General features: G+C 33.6%; 1 protein-coding gene across 1 annotated transcript in view; it reads left to right on the forward strand.

Annotated features, from left to right (window-relative positions):
- ham (hamlet) overlaps positions 1-18,227 on the forward strand; it is a 242,068-nt gene that overhangs the window by 162,583 nt on the left and 61,258 nt on the right. Inside the window, exon 3 of the mRNA XM_089635989.1 lies at positions 6,857-7,530. Within this exon, the coding sequence (XP_089492115.1) occupies positions 6,857-7,530 (674 nt within the window). The remainder of the gene's footprint in view (positions 1-6,856; positions 7,531-18,227) is intronic.

Below are 18,227 nucleotides of genomic sequence, written 5' to 3' on the forward strand. Positions count from 1 at the left end.
AAAATAAAATAAGTAGGTACTTTTTTACATAAAGTTGGAATTACGGCACGTTCCTGAGTGATAGAGATATTCTCAGATCTCCCTAGTGAATGGCCAGCATTCAGAATTGGAACATTGCTTGAAATGGCTTTAGCCACGATTGATGATCAGATCTGTATATCTAAGTACCTCCCACCCTTACTATTCTCCATCTCCTACCCTTTCATGTTGCCTTCAGCTTTTCAACATACCCCAATTTGACTGGGAATGGGGATGCGACACGGAGAAAAATGAGTAATGATAATTTATATCTTCAAATTTATTAGTAATCAGGTTAAAAACGGAACTGCAGGTTGTTTCCTGATACATTTTCGTAATAATATAGGAACACAATGACGAAATGAGAAATATTAGAATTTTTATGAACGCTTGTTCCACACATTTGTGTTTTACTGATAGTTTATTGGGAAAACCGCCAATTCATTCGTTAAAGGCCTGTAATCCAATTTTTAACCGGAAAACGAATAATTTGAAGTGATACATAATAAAAGAGCAATATTTTATATTAGTAAGTATTCTCCGTGCAATTTGCACGGGGATGGAGATGCCATAGTGTCACTGGCTGCGGACAGTTGGAACTTCTATGAGGAAATCACGTAAAAATGCATATTTATCAAGATTCGTACAAAGATGAGTGAAGTAATATAGGTTCGCATTTTCCACATGTTGCGACTTTTTTATGCTAATTTTATACAGTTTATTAATTTTCTTGTTTGTCATTTTGATAGGCCCTCAGTTTAAAGTTTAGAACATCGGTCCCAGTCTAATTAGAATAGGTTTTTTACTCAGTGCGGTATTTGCGGTGGCTGCTTTAGGTAGATATGGATATAATAATATAATACGCATCCATTAGGCTTTTAATTAAAACTGTTTGGAATGATTACATTCAAATTGGAATTAAACGGTTTGCGTCAACTCAACTTAATATACCTACTGTTGGGGATAATTTGTGAGTAATTAATTAATAACTTTATTATTTGCAATTAATGAAAAGTTGTATTCTGCCATGAAATTAGCATTTGATCACTTTATATACACTTTCGTACGATAGTTGAAAAGCCATTTTAGTGAGCTTCTTAAGCCGGGCCCGAAATACCAAATTCCAAAGATTTATAACATATTTCACTTGAACACTTTAAGTTTTTACGTTCCTATCGAATATATATACATATAGTTGTTTTTGAAGATCTTATAACTGTATGGATATTAGACATAATTATTAATTATACTTGATGTATGGGAGTGAGGCATGGAACTGGCAAAGAAAGGATGAAAGTAGATTGAATGCTGTTGAAATGAGATCCCTGAGGCGTATGTGTGGTAAAACCATTTTTGATCATGTGAGGATTGTGGAGATCCGCAAAGAGTGCAAGGCTGATGTAAGCGTAATGAGTAAAATTAAGAAAGGGACGCCCAGATGGTTTGGGCGTGTAGAGCGAACTAGCGAAGATAGGAGTGTAAGGAGGATATATGATGCAAATGCGAATGGTAACAGAAGTCTGGGACGCCCGAGGAAGACATGGCACGATCAAGTAAATCAGATACTCGAGTCGGGTCATGTCAAGAGTCAGAATAATAGAATAGTATGTATGAGACGATGTATGAATGTGAATGAGGAAAGAAGTGTGTGCCAAGACCGAGTTGTTTGGCGGTCCGTCCTTTCTGCCTACCCCTGCGGGAAAACGGCGTGATGGTTAGTTAGTTAGTTAGTTAGTTATATCTGTACATTTGGAGAGCCAAAATGGTAATTATATGAAATTCATTCTATATAAAAAAAAATAGCAGTACATATTTAAAAAACACCTTTTGTTCTATTTTAACAGTATCTTGTCGAGAGATTTTTCCTCTATTTCAAAGGAATCGCGTTGTATTAAATATTTTCACAATTTTCTATGAATAATTGTAGTTTTTTTTAAATATTAGCTTCTAAAATTCGTGTTTACATTAGCTCCCTTTCTAACAATCTTCTTCTTCTTCTTCTTGAACGCTCACTAGCTTAAAAGTCCAATGCGAATCTCATTACGTTACGGAGACCGTCTACATCTATCTTCTATAATAATTAGTTAAACTTACATTGTATTTACTTACATTAGTATAAGTCATCGCTTGCATCATATAATGAACAGTAGAAACACCTTCAATATAGATTTGAATATAGAAATGATGCCATCGACCAAGAACCAACATTATATTCTAGAGTATTTTGCATGCGCTCTGTCTCTCTTACACTTACAATTGAATTTCTTAATGATGGAGAAACATATTTCTCCATATGAAATTTAAGCAAATAATGGACAGACTTTTGATTCACGAAACATGCCCACACAACATTAATTGTGTTCTACTTTATTCCACGGTTTGGATATTGTTCCTACCTATGTAATAATTCTATCCCAAAATGAAAAAAGAGAGATAAAAATATAATGATGTGACCATATACAATATTTTTTAGAAAATATTGGTTAAATTATGTAGGTATTTTCCCTAACAATACCACATGTAATTGTCAAATTGAGATATCAACAACTTTTATTTAATATCTACCTATAAACCATCCTGTTTTAGGTGTCTACCTAATATCTATGGCACCCTTCTAACAAAAAAATCTTTATCCGATTGCAACACGAGATAAAATAAAAAATCCACACATGAGGGTTGCGCACAAAAAACACGTTAAATATGGCATCTTTCTCATGGTTTTTTCGTAATATCAAACAGTATCTTTATTGCATCTCCGTGTTTATCGAGGATTTTGCTTCCCAGCCTCCACAGTCTTATCTCCAGCAAACAGATCTCTTTCGGAGCAAATTGTTATTTTTCCTCTCGTTAGCACCCGTTTCGGGAAAGAAGTCGTATTGACCCTGCGAAGTCCAAACCAACAGCGTCCACTGTGGCTAATGTTTTATTGCAAGTTAAATTGACTGAGCGAAGCAAAGTCGTGTTTTAACTTGACCATTTTGCATTTCGTCGTCTGTAAATTGTTTGTACGTTCCGTTTCCATTTCAAGATAATGGTCGTGTTGGATATTGTGTTTTGAACTTGCATTAGCGTGGATCCTTCTATGAGCACTCAAATCGGAAAGATATATATGATAGTAGGTATTTACATGCCCGAAGAAAGTTCGAAAAAAGAATAGTCATTGAGGTAGGTACGTTTCTTTAGACAAATCGTATAATTCCTTATTTAAATTTTAAAATTAATAGGTTTATAATTAAGTAGTAAGGTATTAAGTACCTACTTACAAATCTTATGATTTCAGAGGAATTTTTTGTTGTTGTTGATATATTAAATAAGAGAATATTAGAATTCCACTTTTAATGTAGGCAAGGTTAATAGTTAGGTACTATTAGCTTACTTAGTTACATAAATATTAAAGAAATTAGTTTTTCTTTTATAACTCTCCAAGATTATGAATTTTTAGGTGGTATGAAATGTTGCACTACTTACAGTTTCTATGCCTTTGATGAAATGAATCAAACCAACTATTTATTAATCATTACAGAAGAAAACTAACTGATATGAAATATTGCTAATTTATTAAAAATCTGATCAAATTATTCATTTTTCTGTTAAAAATGGGAATGGATGATTTCAAAAATTTCATAACATCAGTAAAGCACGAATATGTTACGAGGAAGTCGGAACACGTGTTCTCAGAGTAATAATAGTTTCAAATCTCGTCTAGTATATTTATTCGGACAGTGGCACCTGAGTGAACACGTGCTTAGATATATTCTGAATGACTAATATTTTACAATAAAAACACATAAATTTGTTTTTGACCACTGTAGTTTATAGTTTTATAGTTACAAATTTATGTGTTTTTATTGTAAATTATGATGAGCCACAAAGTGAATGCTTTTTACAATGACTAATATTTTATTTGGAAAAATTATTCTTGATAAAAAAAGCCGTACTAATTTTTCTCCGTGTATCGTGTAAAAACTTGCCTTATTTTGTCCTTAACATAAGAATCGGCAACACTTTGAGAACAAGCATCGAAAAGCGACATAATCCAAAATTAGTGGCCTCGGAATCTTTTACGCCATATTGACAAACCCTCGAACCCGCGAAAAGCTGATTTGATTTGTTCCGGCGATTTGGTTTCCCTCAGCGCGACCGCACCGCCAAAGGGCGCGCGCGAGATAAAGGGACTGTTTGCTCGGCACATTTCGGAGTTTGTTCGTCACTTTTCGATACGTTTATGATGATGATGTTGATACTGCATCAGAAGGAGGGACGTTATGACTCCGTCAACAGGCTGATTCTCAGAAGTGCCCGTGTTGCTATGTTTGGCCTGTGAGGACATTGAGTTGATAGAATTAACAATAATAACCTTTGTGGAATGGATGGACAAGATATTTGACAATTTTGGCCAAAAAAATTTAATTAGTAATCGTTGAAGAAAATGATATCAATAAATCAAGGAATAATGTGAAATTCAAAATATGAAAGCGATAAAGACAAAGAAAATATTAACGATTGGAACAAGGACTGGACCCAGATCCTTGAGGTAGGTACCCCGGAGTATTGCCGGGACAATTTAATTATTTCCCAGTTTTTTTGGTTGCCATATTTGTGATGTGATTGCAAATTATGAAGTATTTGCGAGTACCTACATTAAAACGTGTGCTCTTTAAAATGATTTTCCAATACATTTATTGAATACCAATAAATATGCACTTGTGTCGTGTTGGATATGTTGATGTGTTGAAAAATGTTTTAGTTCACCTGTTCAAAGATGCACCGTATGATTATCTTGAACTTCATATTTGATGCGTATTGCAAACATCAGTGTCTTATGAAACACTACATGAATAAATTATTGCTGTTTACTTAATTATCCGCTAACAGACTTGTGCTTTACCATTCAAACTATTAATATAATAATTCAATAATATAATATTTGGCTAATTTATATAGCGCCGTTTTCGTGATAAATCACCTCAAGGGCGCTGTACAAATATATTTCTTAAATAGTTAACACTAGAACTACTGACTTAAAACTAGTGACTTACGTCTGAGACTTATATCTAGAGACTTACGACTAAGGCCTATAGCTACTATCTTAATAAAATATATATTTACATATGTAGAAACTTATAACTAAAATTAACATTAACAATATAATTTTCCAAGGGCCAGAAGAAGGAAGAAGTTTTGTTATATAAGGGTGTTTATAAAATTAGTTTTTATTATTAGCTGGAAATATATCTTAAATGGATTAATGAATTTAATCGTCAATCTTTAACGCATTTAAATGATTCATCTGCCTACAATTAAACCGATTGACGTGTTATGTTCCCGCTGATATTGTCCATTGTCCATTGGTAGGCAAGTCAATAGCATTTTGACTTTAAGTAGTAGAACGCAATCGCTAGCGAATGTATGTGTGTGAATCATCAATTACGGTATAACAAAAGGAGAAAAATGCAATATTTGGAAAGAAAAATGCAATATTTGGATAATATTTAGATACGAGTAGATATTCTGACTACCCAGATATGTGTGCCTCAATAAACAAATATTTAGTACTTCCTTTCTTAAATGAAAGTACCTGTGCAGTTGAATACAAACATAAGTTGAATGTCATCAAACTAATGTCAGTTGTATCACTAAGCTTTCAGGTATTTCTTCCACCGCCTACCAGCCAGCTAATACTAGCTTTACAAGTATTAGTAAATTATGTTGCAATGTGACGGCTGATCCATTTCCAGGTAGATGTAATTTATTTAGAAATGAATGTCCGAAACGTGACTCTTAGTCCATAATCTTCAATGATGATGACCAGCAATTCCTCACGCCGTCACCACCTGTTCTGTTAGAGATGCAAAACAATGAGAGTGTTTTTAAAATATGCCATTGTGAGGCGCTCTCACATCTGCATCTGAATGCGACTTAGATTTTTGTTGCCCTTTCGGAATCAATAAAACCCGCGTTATCTTTAGACCTTAACTCGAGGCTTTGTTCGGCGCGTGAGCGAGCAAAATTAACGGACATGAAAATTAGGATGAATGACAACGGACGAGAGTTTCAAAGATTAAGAGGATGGCTAGTCGGAATTCCATTCAAGTTTTATGCACAATGCTGTCTGCTTCAGTGCAACGAGGATGGACAGGGAAGAATGAAGGTTGTACAAGAAAGCTTGCCTTTAAATATGCTCATTTGTATTTGCAAGTACATTTTTATAGTTTTATAAATATTTCAAGATGGACAGATATTGTAATGGACTAATTCGTAATCATTTTTATTTTATCACTTTCACGTTACATTGTACATGTTAAAGGAAAAATATTAATAAAGGAATCACCTTGACGAGATATCACCGATAAAACACGCCCTACACCTGCAGTTCACCTGTGTCCTATAATATTGACTTTGCATTACACAAATAATACGGATCCACTTGAGTTTCTGATAACGGCATTTAACAATGTCGCCTCGCCCTACAAACAGTTATATTTGTAAATTACTTCAAAGATGCCCATAGCATCAATTTCGTTGTTACTATTTATTTTCCGGTCGTAAAAAAGCAGTGTATCTACTGTTGTTTGTCCAATTTGAATGTTGCGTGCATTCAATTATTAAACCATTGACTTCTCGCGGTCAAATTGAACTGAGGTGTCAACGCGAGGGAGTTAATATAGCAAATGATGCACACGGGGAACTAAACGCAGCTGGCAGGTTACCACGCTGACAACACTGTCAAGGCAACAAGATATGACAGGAATAATAAACTGAGTTGCGTATCAAAATGAAAGCAACCGCTTAAAAATATTGTGCAGTTGATTTGATGACATTCTTTTGTTTGTTCCAGGGAGTAGCGGTGACGAGTTGGAAGTGTCGGGAGTCACAACTGGAGAAGAAGAAGATCTCGATTCCATGGATTCTGGTCAATTGTCTCCAAATACTCCTCGACTGCAAAGTGCCGTAGAAATTATTCCAATTAAAGCTGAAAACAGTCAGCTTCTACCAAATGCAGAAAACTATCACAGAAGAAAAAACACACCTCAGCAAATAGTAGAACATTTGTATTATCAACCTGGTTCCGTTCACGAAAGCGACGAATCTGATACAAAACAAAATAGATCACCCTACAGTCCTGTTAGAGTTACTGCATCTAGTCCAGAAGAATCTCGCTATAGTCCGAGAGATTTTTCTGAAGTTCTGAGACTTCGCGCTCAAGAACAAGCTCAACCCATCGAAGAGTCTGATTTGAAAAGGAAACCAATAGAACAGCGAGCGGAGATTTTCAGGGTCCGCTCTGATGAGGCTCTTTTGAGGGGTCACGAGAAATTCGCAGAGCAAAGTTTTAAGGAAATCAGATTAAAAAGCCAGGATTTGGCTGTCCCTGCTGAACTTCTTGTCAGGAGCGGAAGAGATGGCATCGAAGGTGTTTGGGCCAGGGGAACCGTGGTGCGAGGAGTCAAGTACGGACCATACGCTGGAAAGTGGGCTTCGCTGCCAGCTGATCCAAGATACGCTTGGGAGGTAAGTGCAATATGTCTCTAAATCTGTAATATTATGCTTGTTTCCACATTACGATGTGGATAACGAAGCAGAATAATATTAATTCTGCTTCGTTATCCAAATTCACATGTTTCGTGTTGTTAAATAATAATAACCCTAACCCCCAAATAATTGGAATAAGGCTTTAGTAATCGCATTGTTAAAGCTTTTCTTGAAGATCAAAAGCTCGGAAGCAAATGCTTCCTAAACTAAATGATGCCACTCCCACCGTCTCCACTCAACTAGAAAATCCCTTTGGCCTTTGTTTTTCTCAGATCGTTGTATAAAGCTGTGGTTTCTATTTTCTGCGTTCAAATTATTTTTTTAATAATAAAATATTATTATTTAACTCTATTTTTGGGTTTAGAAAATAACTTCAGAATTTAATCTAGCAAACGCCCATGGTTTTAGAGGGGAACTATTTTTCGATAGAAATTTATTTATAGATATGAACTATTGTACCTACCTGTATTTTAAAGGCATTAAGAATTTTTTGGTAAAACTTGAATGACAGCATTTTTTCACATCAAGCCTCTATTGGCACATTTCTTATACATATTCTTTACCTGCTTTGAATGAAATTAAAGTGGCCCGATGTCGGTTACCAATTTACACGATACAGTAGCAAGACTTTAAATGTATTAAAAAACTGGATTTACCACTTTTTTCCATGAATGCCTTTTTTCCAAGTTTCCATGAATGCGGAATCAGACAAATAAAAATCGTTGCCCAAATAAATGGAAATAATTAGACTGGGGTCACATAAATAGGAGAATTAGGGCATGAACCTAGAGGTGGTTACACGCTGAGCAAGAATACAATTGTCAACAGTTTTTTTGACATTTCGTCATTTTTTCACAGGAATATTATTATTAGCTCTATCTTTTTGAGTGGTGTTGACGAGGGGTCTTTTGTTGATGAAATCTCCCAAAAACAACTTATGATGAGAACACCTTCAAAATTATTTAGAAATGTTTTCTTAGATGTTTTTGAAAAATATGATACAGCATACCTATACGCCGACGGAGTAGGAAAAATATACATGAAGTTATTTATAAATAAGTCAGTGGCTTGAACAGTGGATAGGAATATTGATATACGATAGTGGAATATTGTGGTTAAGACAAATGAAAATTATAGTTTTTGTTTTATTAAGGTGTATATATAACTCATGTACTCTGTGTCGTTTATTGGAATGTGTAGCTACTGCAGAAGGATTGCTTACCTGCTTATGGCCGCATATCTCTTGATCTTTGATCAGCTACGTACAACATGTTTCATGGTAACAATCTACATTGCTCCTAGCGTAACGCGGACACATTTAAGTTTACGTACATGGGTACATCTTTCATACAACTTTTACTCCGTGCCCATTGTCATATGAATACGCAATAATAATTATGACAGCATATTCATATTCACTTACTCAGAGATGTGCTTTATTTCAAATAAATCCATTTCAAATGGAAATCCAAAATGCAAAATGGGTATTTTCCATTTTGCATTTTAAATGCTTTTCTAAAAACCATTTTGCATTTTGAATTTTAAATGCTTTTCTCAATGCATTTTCCATTTTAAATGCTTTTTTGCAACATTCCTCTTACTATCTCCACTCATCTTTTTTTCATAACACCCAAATATCAGTCGGTCCTCAACCTCGCTATGAGAGATAATTTACATTTGTCAATTTGCTCCCTGGTAGGAGCCCTGGCAATTGAGTGATACCATTACAAAAAATACTGATTCAAATACTGAACATGGGGCCATGACGCTGTAATATTAAATGTTAGATAGCAGTTTCTATGTTTTTTACGTTGGCAACATTAGTTCCGTGCAAATTTTTTGTGGTTTCATAATCTGTAGTCACATGAAACACCATGTTTTTGGATTTACCATCATGTAATATATTTGTTCTACATTGATGTCCATTATTAAATGACAAAATTGTTTAAAAATTCTATGATTATTTTGATTGTTTGATCTGAGAAACCATTTTGCATTTTCAATGCATTTTGAAAATAGGTATTTTGCATTTGAAATGCTTTTCTAAAAACCATTTTGCATTTTGCATTTTCAAATGGAAAAGTTTTGACTCATTTCCATTTTGCATTTCAAATGGTTTTGGGTAACCATTTTGCACATCTCTGCACTTACTGCACCCGGAGTTCATTTTATACATGGTGTCGGGAAACTACAGGAAAACTTGTTAATCTACATTACATTTGGAGTCGATTTTTTTTTGATTTGAGCCTTTTGTTTTCAATAAAAAATCGAGTCCTAAGTTCTAATTTTAAAGTCAAATTTGATAAAAATCGGTTGCTACGGGGTTACTTTCAGCTGTTTGTTGTCTTTTAAAACGTGTCGAAGCGTAAACCCAGCTTTTTAACCCTTTACTTGCCGAAATAAATAAAAATTGTGGGAAAAATCTAAATGCCTAAAATAAGATAAAAAGTTCTTTGTAAGTTCACCGGTTAACAACAATGATTCCGGACAACATGTATAGGTGAAACTTCTAATTAATATCTGGTTTCTTGACAGTAGTTATCATATTTTGAATTAATATATTTTTTAAATTCTCCTCATGATTACCTAAAATGATATCACGGACAGCATAGAAATGTAGTAAATAAAAGATATCACTGTAATTTAGGGTCCGCAGGCCAAGCATAAAAGAAGGAGGCTCCCGGTGTCTTCCCAGGTGTCGATATGATTGACATCCATTCACCGGGTAAATCTCGTCATCGGTATAGTGGACCCCAAGCCGAGTGGCAAATTCTGTATTACAAGTTGGGCAGACTCACTTTCAGAAATAGAGATGCAATTGTTAAAAAAAACGATTACAGTTTAATATTACAAAAATCAACATTTTTAGATTATTTAATTATCTGTCACAAAGAGTAAAGTTTAAATTCACATTTTTAAACACATTTCGTCTTACACTTCCTCATTCTGCTAGAAATAAGTTTTTTTTTAATTGTATGCAACGATTATTTAAAAATATTTATTTAAAGTTTAAATATGTTTGCGTTTAATTTACAAGTTCTCCCTTCCAAAGGGTTCAGTTGATTTCACTTGTAGAACGCCGTCAAGTTAAAGGTGTTTGTGACGTGCTAAGATTCAGTATTGTCAGAAGATTTGAACATTCTTTCCATTGAAAGAAGTTTAGAAAATATGTTGCAATATTTATTTAGATAGAAGTGTCCGAATTTTTTAACAAAGATATGTACTATCTTGGGTAGACCATTAGTTAGATACCTTCTTTGATCCCCAACAAGAATGGTTCCAAGAAAGTTCTCAATTTCATACAATTAATTATTTAAAAAAATGTGTTTAGTTACATATAATGTTCAGATCGATGAAACCGTTACTAGATTGGAATTACTATAGATCAGCTAAATATGTATTCATGTAGGATTACAGAATCCTTTAACGTTATTTATTAAAAAATAAGATATCAATATGGCAATAATAAATGCGATTCTTTTTAATGCGGTAGCAAGACATCAAATGACAAATAATCCTCCCTAAAAAGGCGATAATACCATTTAGGGTCCAACACTGGTCCCTGGGGTACTCCGCACAATAATGTTGTCTTTTTTCGTTTTTGGCGAAAAATTCAAAAGAAGACACGCATTTCTCTCTTTGCGAGATTTCTTTATAAAGCAGCATGTTCCATCTTCATTGACGAGAAGTATACCTGATTCAAAAAGATTTTTTCTTTAGTTCTGGAATTAACTAGGGACATCGTTTGCCGATTTGAAAAGACCAAAAATTTTGTTGAATTATTTATAACTACTTTAACGCAGCAACCTCTACAGATCGCATGGAATTATAATTTTATAACCACGCTTATACCAATGTTTAGGGATGATATTTAATATAAATCTTAATTTTCATAATGTAACGTTCAATTTAACTGCTTCATGCAAATTGAAAGGAAGATCATGAATAAAATAATAACTCTGAGATTTGTTTATCCGATGACTTTAAATGTTTGCTTTTGCTTTCTGGGATCAGTATTAAAATAGGGCTTATTTCATTTATGAAGTGACAAACGTGTAACGATTTTGTATATCATATCACATCATACGACCAACAATGGGCTCTGACATTATTATTCCTTTGTAGGGGAATAAGTAAGTATAATGTCGTTATAAACGGGGCTACCTGTTCTAGACAACGAAATGTCCAGCAAAGAGTCAAGAAACGACAATCGAAGTGTCAGATGGACATTGTCCGGGGACATATCAACTTGTTTGTATTTTTGTTTGTCTCCCGGCTTGACCGACCTCTGGACACGTCAAACGATTCGGACAAAGGCTCCAAACGAGGGTATCCTTCACATGCCAGACAATTCACATCGACAGACAATACTGTAAAACTGACGCAAGGAATAATTCATAATACAACTTCCTATCAATTTTATTGAAAAGACATCAGAATTCTTCTTTGTAAATTCCTAAAATATTCCCTATTTTTTGTGTCCGAACTTGGAAATAGAATTATAATATGTAGGTTAAGTTGATTATTAAGTTCCCTAAGAACATAACCAGTTATTTTCAGTTAAGGAATTCAGTTCAATATGAATTCATTTAATATTATAGTGAAAGAGGTACTTTTATAAGTTCTTACCTACTAAACGTTTCTGAAATATAATCCAAATGAAATCAAAATAAATTAAAATGTCATACATGCCTAGTCAAATTTATGAGAATTAATCATGAGAAGTAATCCATCTCAATTTATCGGTATCAATTTTTGAGAAAAGATTATCATCTCGACAAATTGTATGTTAATTTTCTGTAAGATCCAAATACAGTTTATTTAATAATCGAATGTAGATTTGTATTAAATATTTATTTTACATTAGTATTTTGTGCATTTTGAATAAATTTAATGGAGTTATTAAAACTTGGCTATCGATTTGTATTTTTCCAAATGAATTTTTGATTGAATTTTAAATTTAAAACTTGGCAATGAGAACTCTCAGTTATGATTGACATTTGACAGTTTGCATTTGAATAATTTTAATGCAATGATATCGATGGCTTTGTCAGAGAGATAAGTCCCGACCCTAACTAACCGATATTGTCAATACTTAATAATTCAGGGCATTTTTCTGCATTAATGAGGGGCCGAGGGTGCAAAACATATTTAGATAATAGAAAAAAATGATAAGTCAAGTGGATACGAATATACCTATCAAGCAATAATATTTTTTTGTCATTGTGCCTAAAAAGACACGAAGACACATTGGGATTCATGACGTATTATTACAATTATTCATTTTGCAATTGCAGAAATATCTCATTTTATATAGATATGATTTTTTTCCTTTTTTGTCAGGTTATGTTAGTTTCCATTAGATATGTCACTGGTTTTGTCAAGGCATATTTTTATTGCACAGGCGGAAAGACCGTCCACAGAATATATAAGTATCATAAAGTTATGTGTATTATATTTACTCAAACAACGCTGTGTTTATTTTTAACTGAATAAAAATAGAACACTTGCTAAAAATGTAATTATACTTACCGTATTTATAAAGTAATTTATTGATTTAGAAAAATCGGTGAAATTACCCATATTACAATAATTATAAGTATTTATCGAGGAGTTACATATTTAAATAGTACATTTAACATCACACCATTGAATTAATCGTTTTGTTCCAGTGTCCACTTTGAACAACAGCATATTTGGATACAAATGTGTCCGATCTGTCACAAGTTTCGGGGGAGGGATCACCAGCCCAGAGGGGTTGTAGGGGGAATAGGGGGGTGTCGACTCGTCATAACTCAGCCGTACGGCGACTGTTTGTAATTGCTGGGGATTTGTCACAGATAACTAGCGGACAGTCCCAAGGGATACCTAAAATACCATTCAAAATACTAAAACCTTTTCATTTCAATGCCTTTCTGTTTTGCGAACTACCAGCGACTTTTGATAGTTGCTGTAAGTAATATTATCAAGAATTGACTATGCTTTAATTCTGTAACAAGAGAGTGTTTGTATTCAATCTCTATTAGTAGACTTAAAACAGAAAGTGTTAGCTTAGATAGAAGAATTAATAGACAATCTTTCAGAAATCGCGGAAGTAGTGTTGAGGAACATTTTATTTATAGAACATTTATTACATTAATAAAAATTTCATATCAGTATCTAGTCCCTATCCTACTTAAACAAATACGAAAATGTAGGTACACATCGTAAATATGCCCTTCAGTAATATTTTTAAGTTTTTATTTTATTTTTACAATTATTATATGACAGTTTTTTTTGTTTTTTTACATTAGCTCCATATAAAATAATTCCCCTCAGAGCCTGTCATCTTTGGGGATGCTGCGAGAAGGGGGTTTAAGGATAGGGAAGGAAGGAAGTTCTAGGAAGGAAAAGGTATGAGGGGTGGGTTGGAATATAGGGATCAGTTTGTCCAGAAGTGATGAACGTATGTGTCGATCCCCCCCATTGCAGTGCTAGGTGCAATGTTCTGAGAGAGAGGATCTCTCCAGCAGGAAGATCGAAAGGTTTCCCTCGACCCGTCTATCCTGATCTGGCACGCCACGCAGCTGGTGGGCAGGGGCATCCTGAACACACCTCACCCGGTGAACCGGGGCACCCCTGCTAAATCACCAAACGTAGCGAACCACTGAGGATGAACCATGTCAAAGGTATTGGTTATCAATAAATGGGTCTCGGGGTGGCAGCACCCAAAACCGCGTCCAAAATTGTAAATGTTATGGATGTTTTATGGTTTCATGTCAATGTAGTTGCCAGCCCTGATTTACTTCGCCAAATCGTAATTCATGCGAAAAAATCATAAGGGCATCAGATGTTACGTGAGGGGTTGGGAGGGCATGGGAGGGGATGGGAGGGGATGGCCAGGGCTCTATAGCCAGGGTGCCGGGGTGGCGCATTAGTCACGGCGCTGCGGGCACAAGCCGGCGCGGGACACGGATCATCAGACCAATTGTCATCGTTGGACCACTATTAGAAGTTATGACTTATGCTATCAATCATTATTTACATTGACGCATCACTAAATTATACCATCAAACTCTTATCACATTTTGCTTTGTAACATTAACTTGATATATTTTTGTCTTTCGGGTAAGATAGGGATTCCTGGGGATAAGATAGTGTGTAGCTACCAGCAGTGGTGTAGAATGACATTATTTAGATTATCGAGAATAAAAAGATTTAAATTTTTTTTCCTTCCACCATGGTTACAGATAGCCAAAATCAGTAATTTATATTTTTGCTATATTCTGCAATACCCCCCCTAATTAAAAAGGTAAGCAATTTGTGAGTACGCGTAGTGTAATGACGAAAAACCTCAAACTCTCACGAATGTTAAAAATTCAATCTGGGAAATTGTTGTACCTTATTTCTGCGTTTAACTTAAATTTCAAAATTTTCTAAACTGTCCAATCCCATCAATGTGTAATTTTCCTTATAACATTTAGTCACGAAGAAAGTAACAATACACGGAGAAAATTGAGTATTGCTGATTTATTAAAATCCTTTTAAAAACGGGACAGCAAGCCCTTTCCTAGTTAAATGTTAGTATTTCCGAATACATCGGAACACGTGTTCATGCATCTGCGTTTGTCCTGTAACTAATGATGAAATGCAAAAATGTATTGATTTTATGAGATAATTTGAAAATATTCTTTATAAATCAGCAATTTAATTACTCTACGTGTACGATAGAAACATTCAAATTGCAAATGACACCAAATAAAAAAAAAAGATATTTTATATTATAAAATTTCCGACATAAGAGAAATTCATAAAAAAGATGCAAGCGTTGCACAGTAGGTAGGTACCACGTCCATGTAGAAAACAAGGTTGTTCGTTGGTGCAGCGTTGCATGTTTTGTTGCAAAAACAAGCAGTGACAGGCGAGGTGGAAATAATACAATAGATATTAGTATTCGAGTGCCTGCAGTTTCACTAAACTAATATGTCTGTCAGGTACACTGTGTTCTCTGACCGCCGCCATTGCACTGTTCAAAGACAAATATTGATGTTGCGGAACACCGCATTGTTGCCAAGTACAGTCGGCACCATAAATCAACGAACAACAAACGTAATTCAAAATAACTGTTTGCTAAAACAATAAGTTGACAGCATTCAAAAATACTTGTTTGGGGTATTTTTTCTATTCGTAAAGTTGTTGTATTTTGTGTTATTTTTGTTAGTGTTGGAGATCAACTTTAAACGAAGCTGACTGTAAAAGCGTGAATTTTTATGAAAGTATGGTATTTATATTATATACCCATTTATTAAAATTTCAAATTTTGTTTGACAAAGATTATATAAATAAATTTATTTAAGAGGGGGATTAATTTGTTCAAATTTTGATTTTGGTTATTATTAGTGAAATCTAGATTCAAACTTTAAAACCTATCTTAGTAACAAAATTTTAAACCGTTTCACCATATCTATTTACACTTGATGGTATTGTTCTATTTTGTCGTAATCTGGGTATTTGGTAAAGTAGAAAAATCTTTAGGGCTTATTTTCACAAAAACAACTTTGATGGACTTGGTTCACTTTAAAACTCTGCCCCCAATTATGTTTTCGCCTAAAAATAAAAATGAAAGCATTTTTGCTAAAAATGTATTATTTAAATAAATATTTCGAAAATGTGAAATAAGTATTAGGAACAAAAAAAAAACAAAAAAATTTATATTCATATTCACAAAAAAAATTATATTTCATTTTATGTAATCACCACTACCAAAAAGTATTGTTTTTCTATTAGGCTATGTTTTTATTTTTTTTTATTTTATTTATTTGGGAAAATCAACAGATTATTTACATATATAAGAATGAACTAAATAATAAAGATAAAATCCAATAACAGATTTTCACTTAAAATTATAATAATAATAAAAAATATTAAAACAAGAAACTAAGGGTTCTGTACCCGTGGCCTGAGAAATTTACAAAAAATACAAAATTGTAAATAATAAATAAAAAATAATAACAGATCTAGGAACACAAATAATATACTAATAACCAGCTAAATTTCAAAAATTTAAATTTAACTGATATACTAATAACCAACTAAAATTCAAAACAAAATGTATTGTAAAATTTCAACACAGCAGCAATCAATAACACTACACAATAGCAATAATAACAATATAATAAATGTATACCTACAACTAAATTGAACACATGAGTATAAATTGGAAGGTAAGTAACTGGAAAGGATTCAAAGCAATAACATGATAACTTCAAGTAGAATATTTAAAATTATTTAATGTTAGTTATTACATATCTTTTAAAGGTTCCTAAATTACTTGAGAATATGTCCATATCATTAAAATTCTTATTAAATATACTACAGGCTCTGAATATAAACGCATTTTGTCTTATATTAGTAGAACATTTATGGAGATGAAAAAGTGATTTTTCTCTAGTTCTAACGCTCGGAACTCTAAAATTAATTTCAGACAGAAGGGGAGAACAATCAATAAAGCCATTGATAATTTTATGGAGATATATTATATCTGCGGAGTCTCTTCTAGTTTTTAATGGCTTAAGTCCATAAAGGTCCATCGAGCTGTTTACGTCAAGGTTTGAATTTAGTTTGAAATTTAAATGATGGACAAATTTTCTTTGGATGGCTTCAATGCGATTTATGTAAATATTATATTGAGGATTCCATATGGGAGAAGCGAATTCAAGATGACTGCGAACATAAGAAAAATACAATATTTTAAGTGTTATGATATTATTAAATTCTTTTCCAATACGGAATAAGAATCCTAGCATTCTAAGGGCTTTCTTAACAATCATATCAATATGAGCCTCAAATGTAAGTTTACTGTCAAGTATAACACCTAGATCACGAATTTGTGTAACTTTTTTGAGTAGTTGGCCAGCTATATGATAATTATGGTCAAACTTAATTTTATTTCTAGTGAAGGTAATTACATAACATTTAGAAGTGTTCATGTTGAGACGATTGCGGATACAATAATCATTAAGCCTATACAGATCTTCTTGTAGTTTAAAGCAGTCAATTATAGAATTAATAGGCAGGAATATTTTCATATCATCAGCGAAAAGTAGAACATTTGCATAATTAAAGCATTTTATAATGTCGTTGATGAAAATTGTAAACAGTAACGGTCCCAGGTGAGATCCTTGGGGCACACCTGAGGGTATATTTACAATCTCAGAGATGAAGCCATTTATTGTTACTCCCTGAGTGCGCCCATTAAGATAGGAGACTAACCATCTATATAAATCCCCATGAATTCCCAAAGCTAGTAATTTGGACAAAAGAAGACTGTGGTCAATTTTATCAAACGCTTTTGAGAAGTCTGTATAGATTACGTCAACTTGGATTTGATCATCCATTGATTTAGTAATATTTTCAATGAAAATGGCAAGATTAGATACAACCGATCTTTTTTTCATAAAGCCATGTTGGTTCACGAGTATTACAGACTCGATGCAGTTATATAGTTGTTCATGAACAATTTTTTCAAAAATTTTACTAAAGATTGGTAATTTAGATATCGGTCGATAGTTCTGGACATCATTTTTAGCCCCAGACTTAAAAACAGGTGTGATGAGAGCACTCTTCCAACGATCAGGAAAGATACCTTCTTTCAATGAGGATTGAAAGAGCAGTAATAGGGGCTTCGAGATTAACTT

The sequence above is a fragment of the Hesperophylax consimilis genome, chromosome 1 (genome assembly GCF_061612785.1).
Source record: "Hesperophylax consimilis isolate HC1 chromosome 1, BYU_Hcon_1.0, whole genome shotgun sequence".
Lineage (NCBI taxonomy): Eukaryota > Metazoa > Arthropoda > Insecta > Trichoptera > Limnephilidae > Hesperophylax > Hesperophylax consimilis.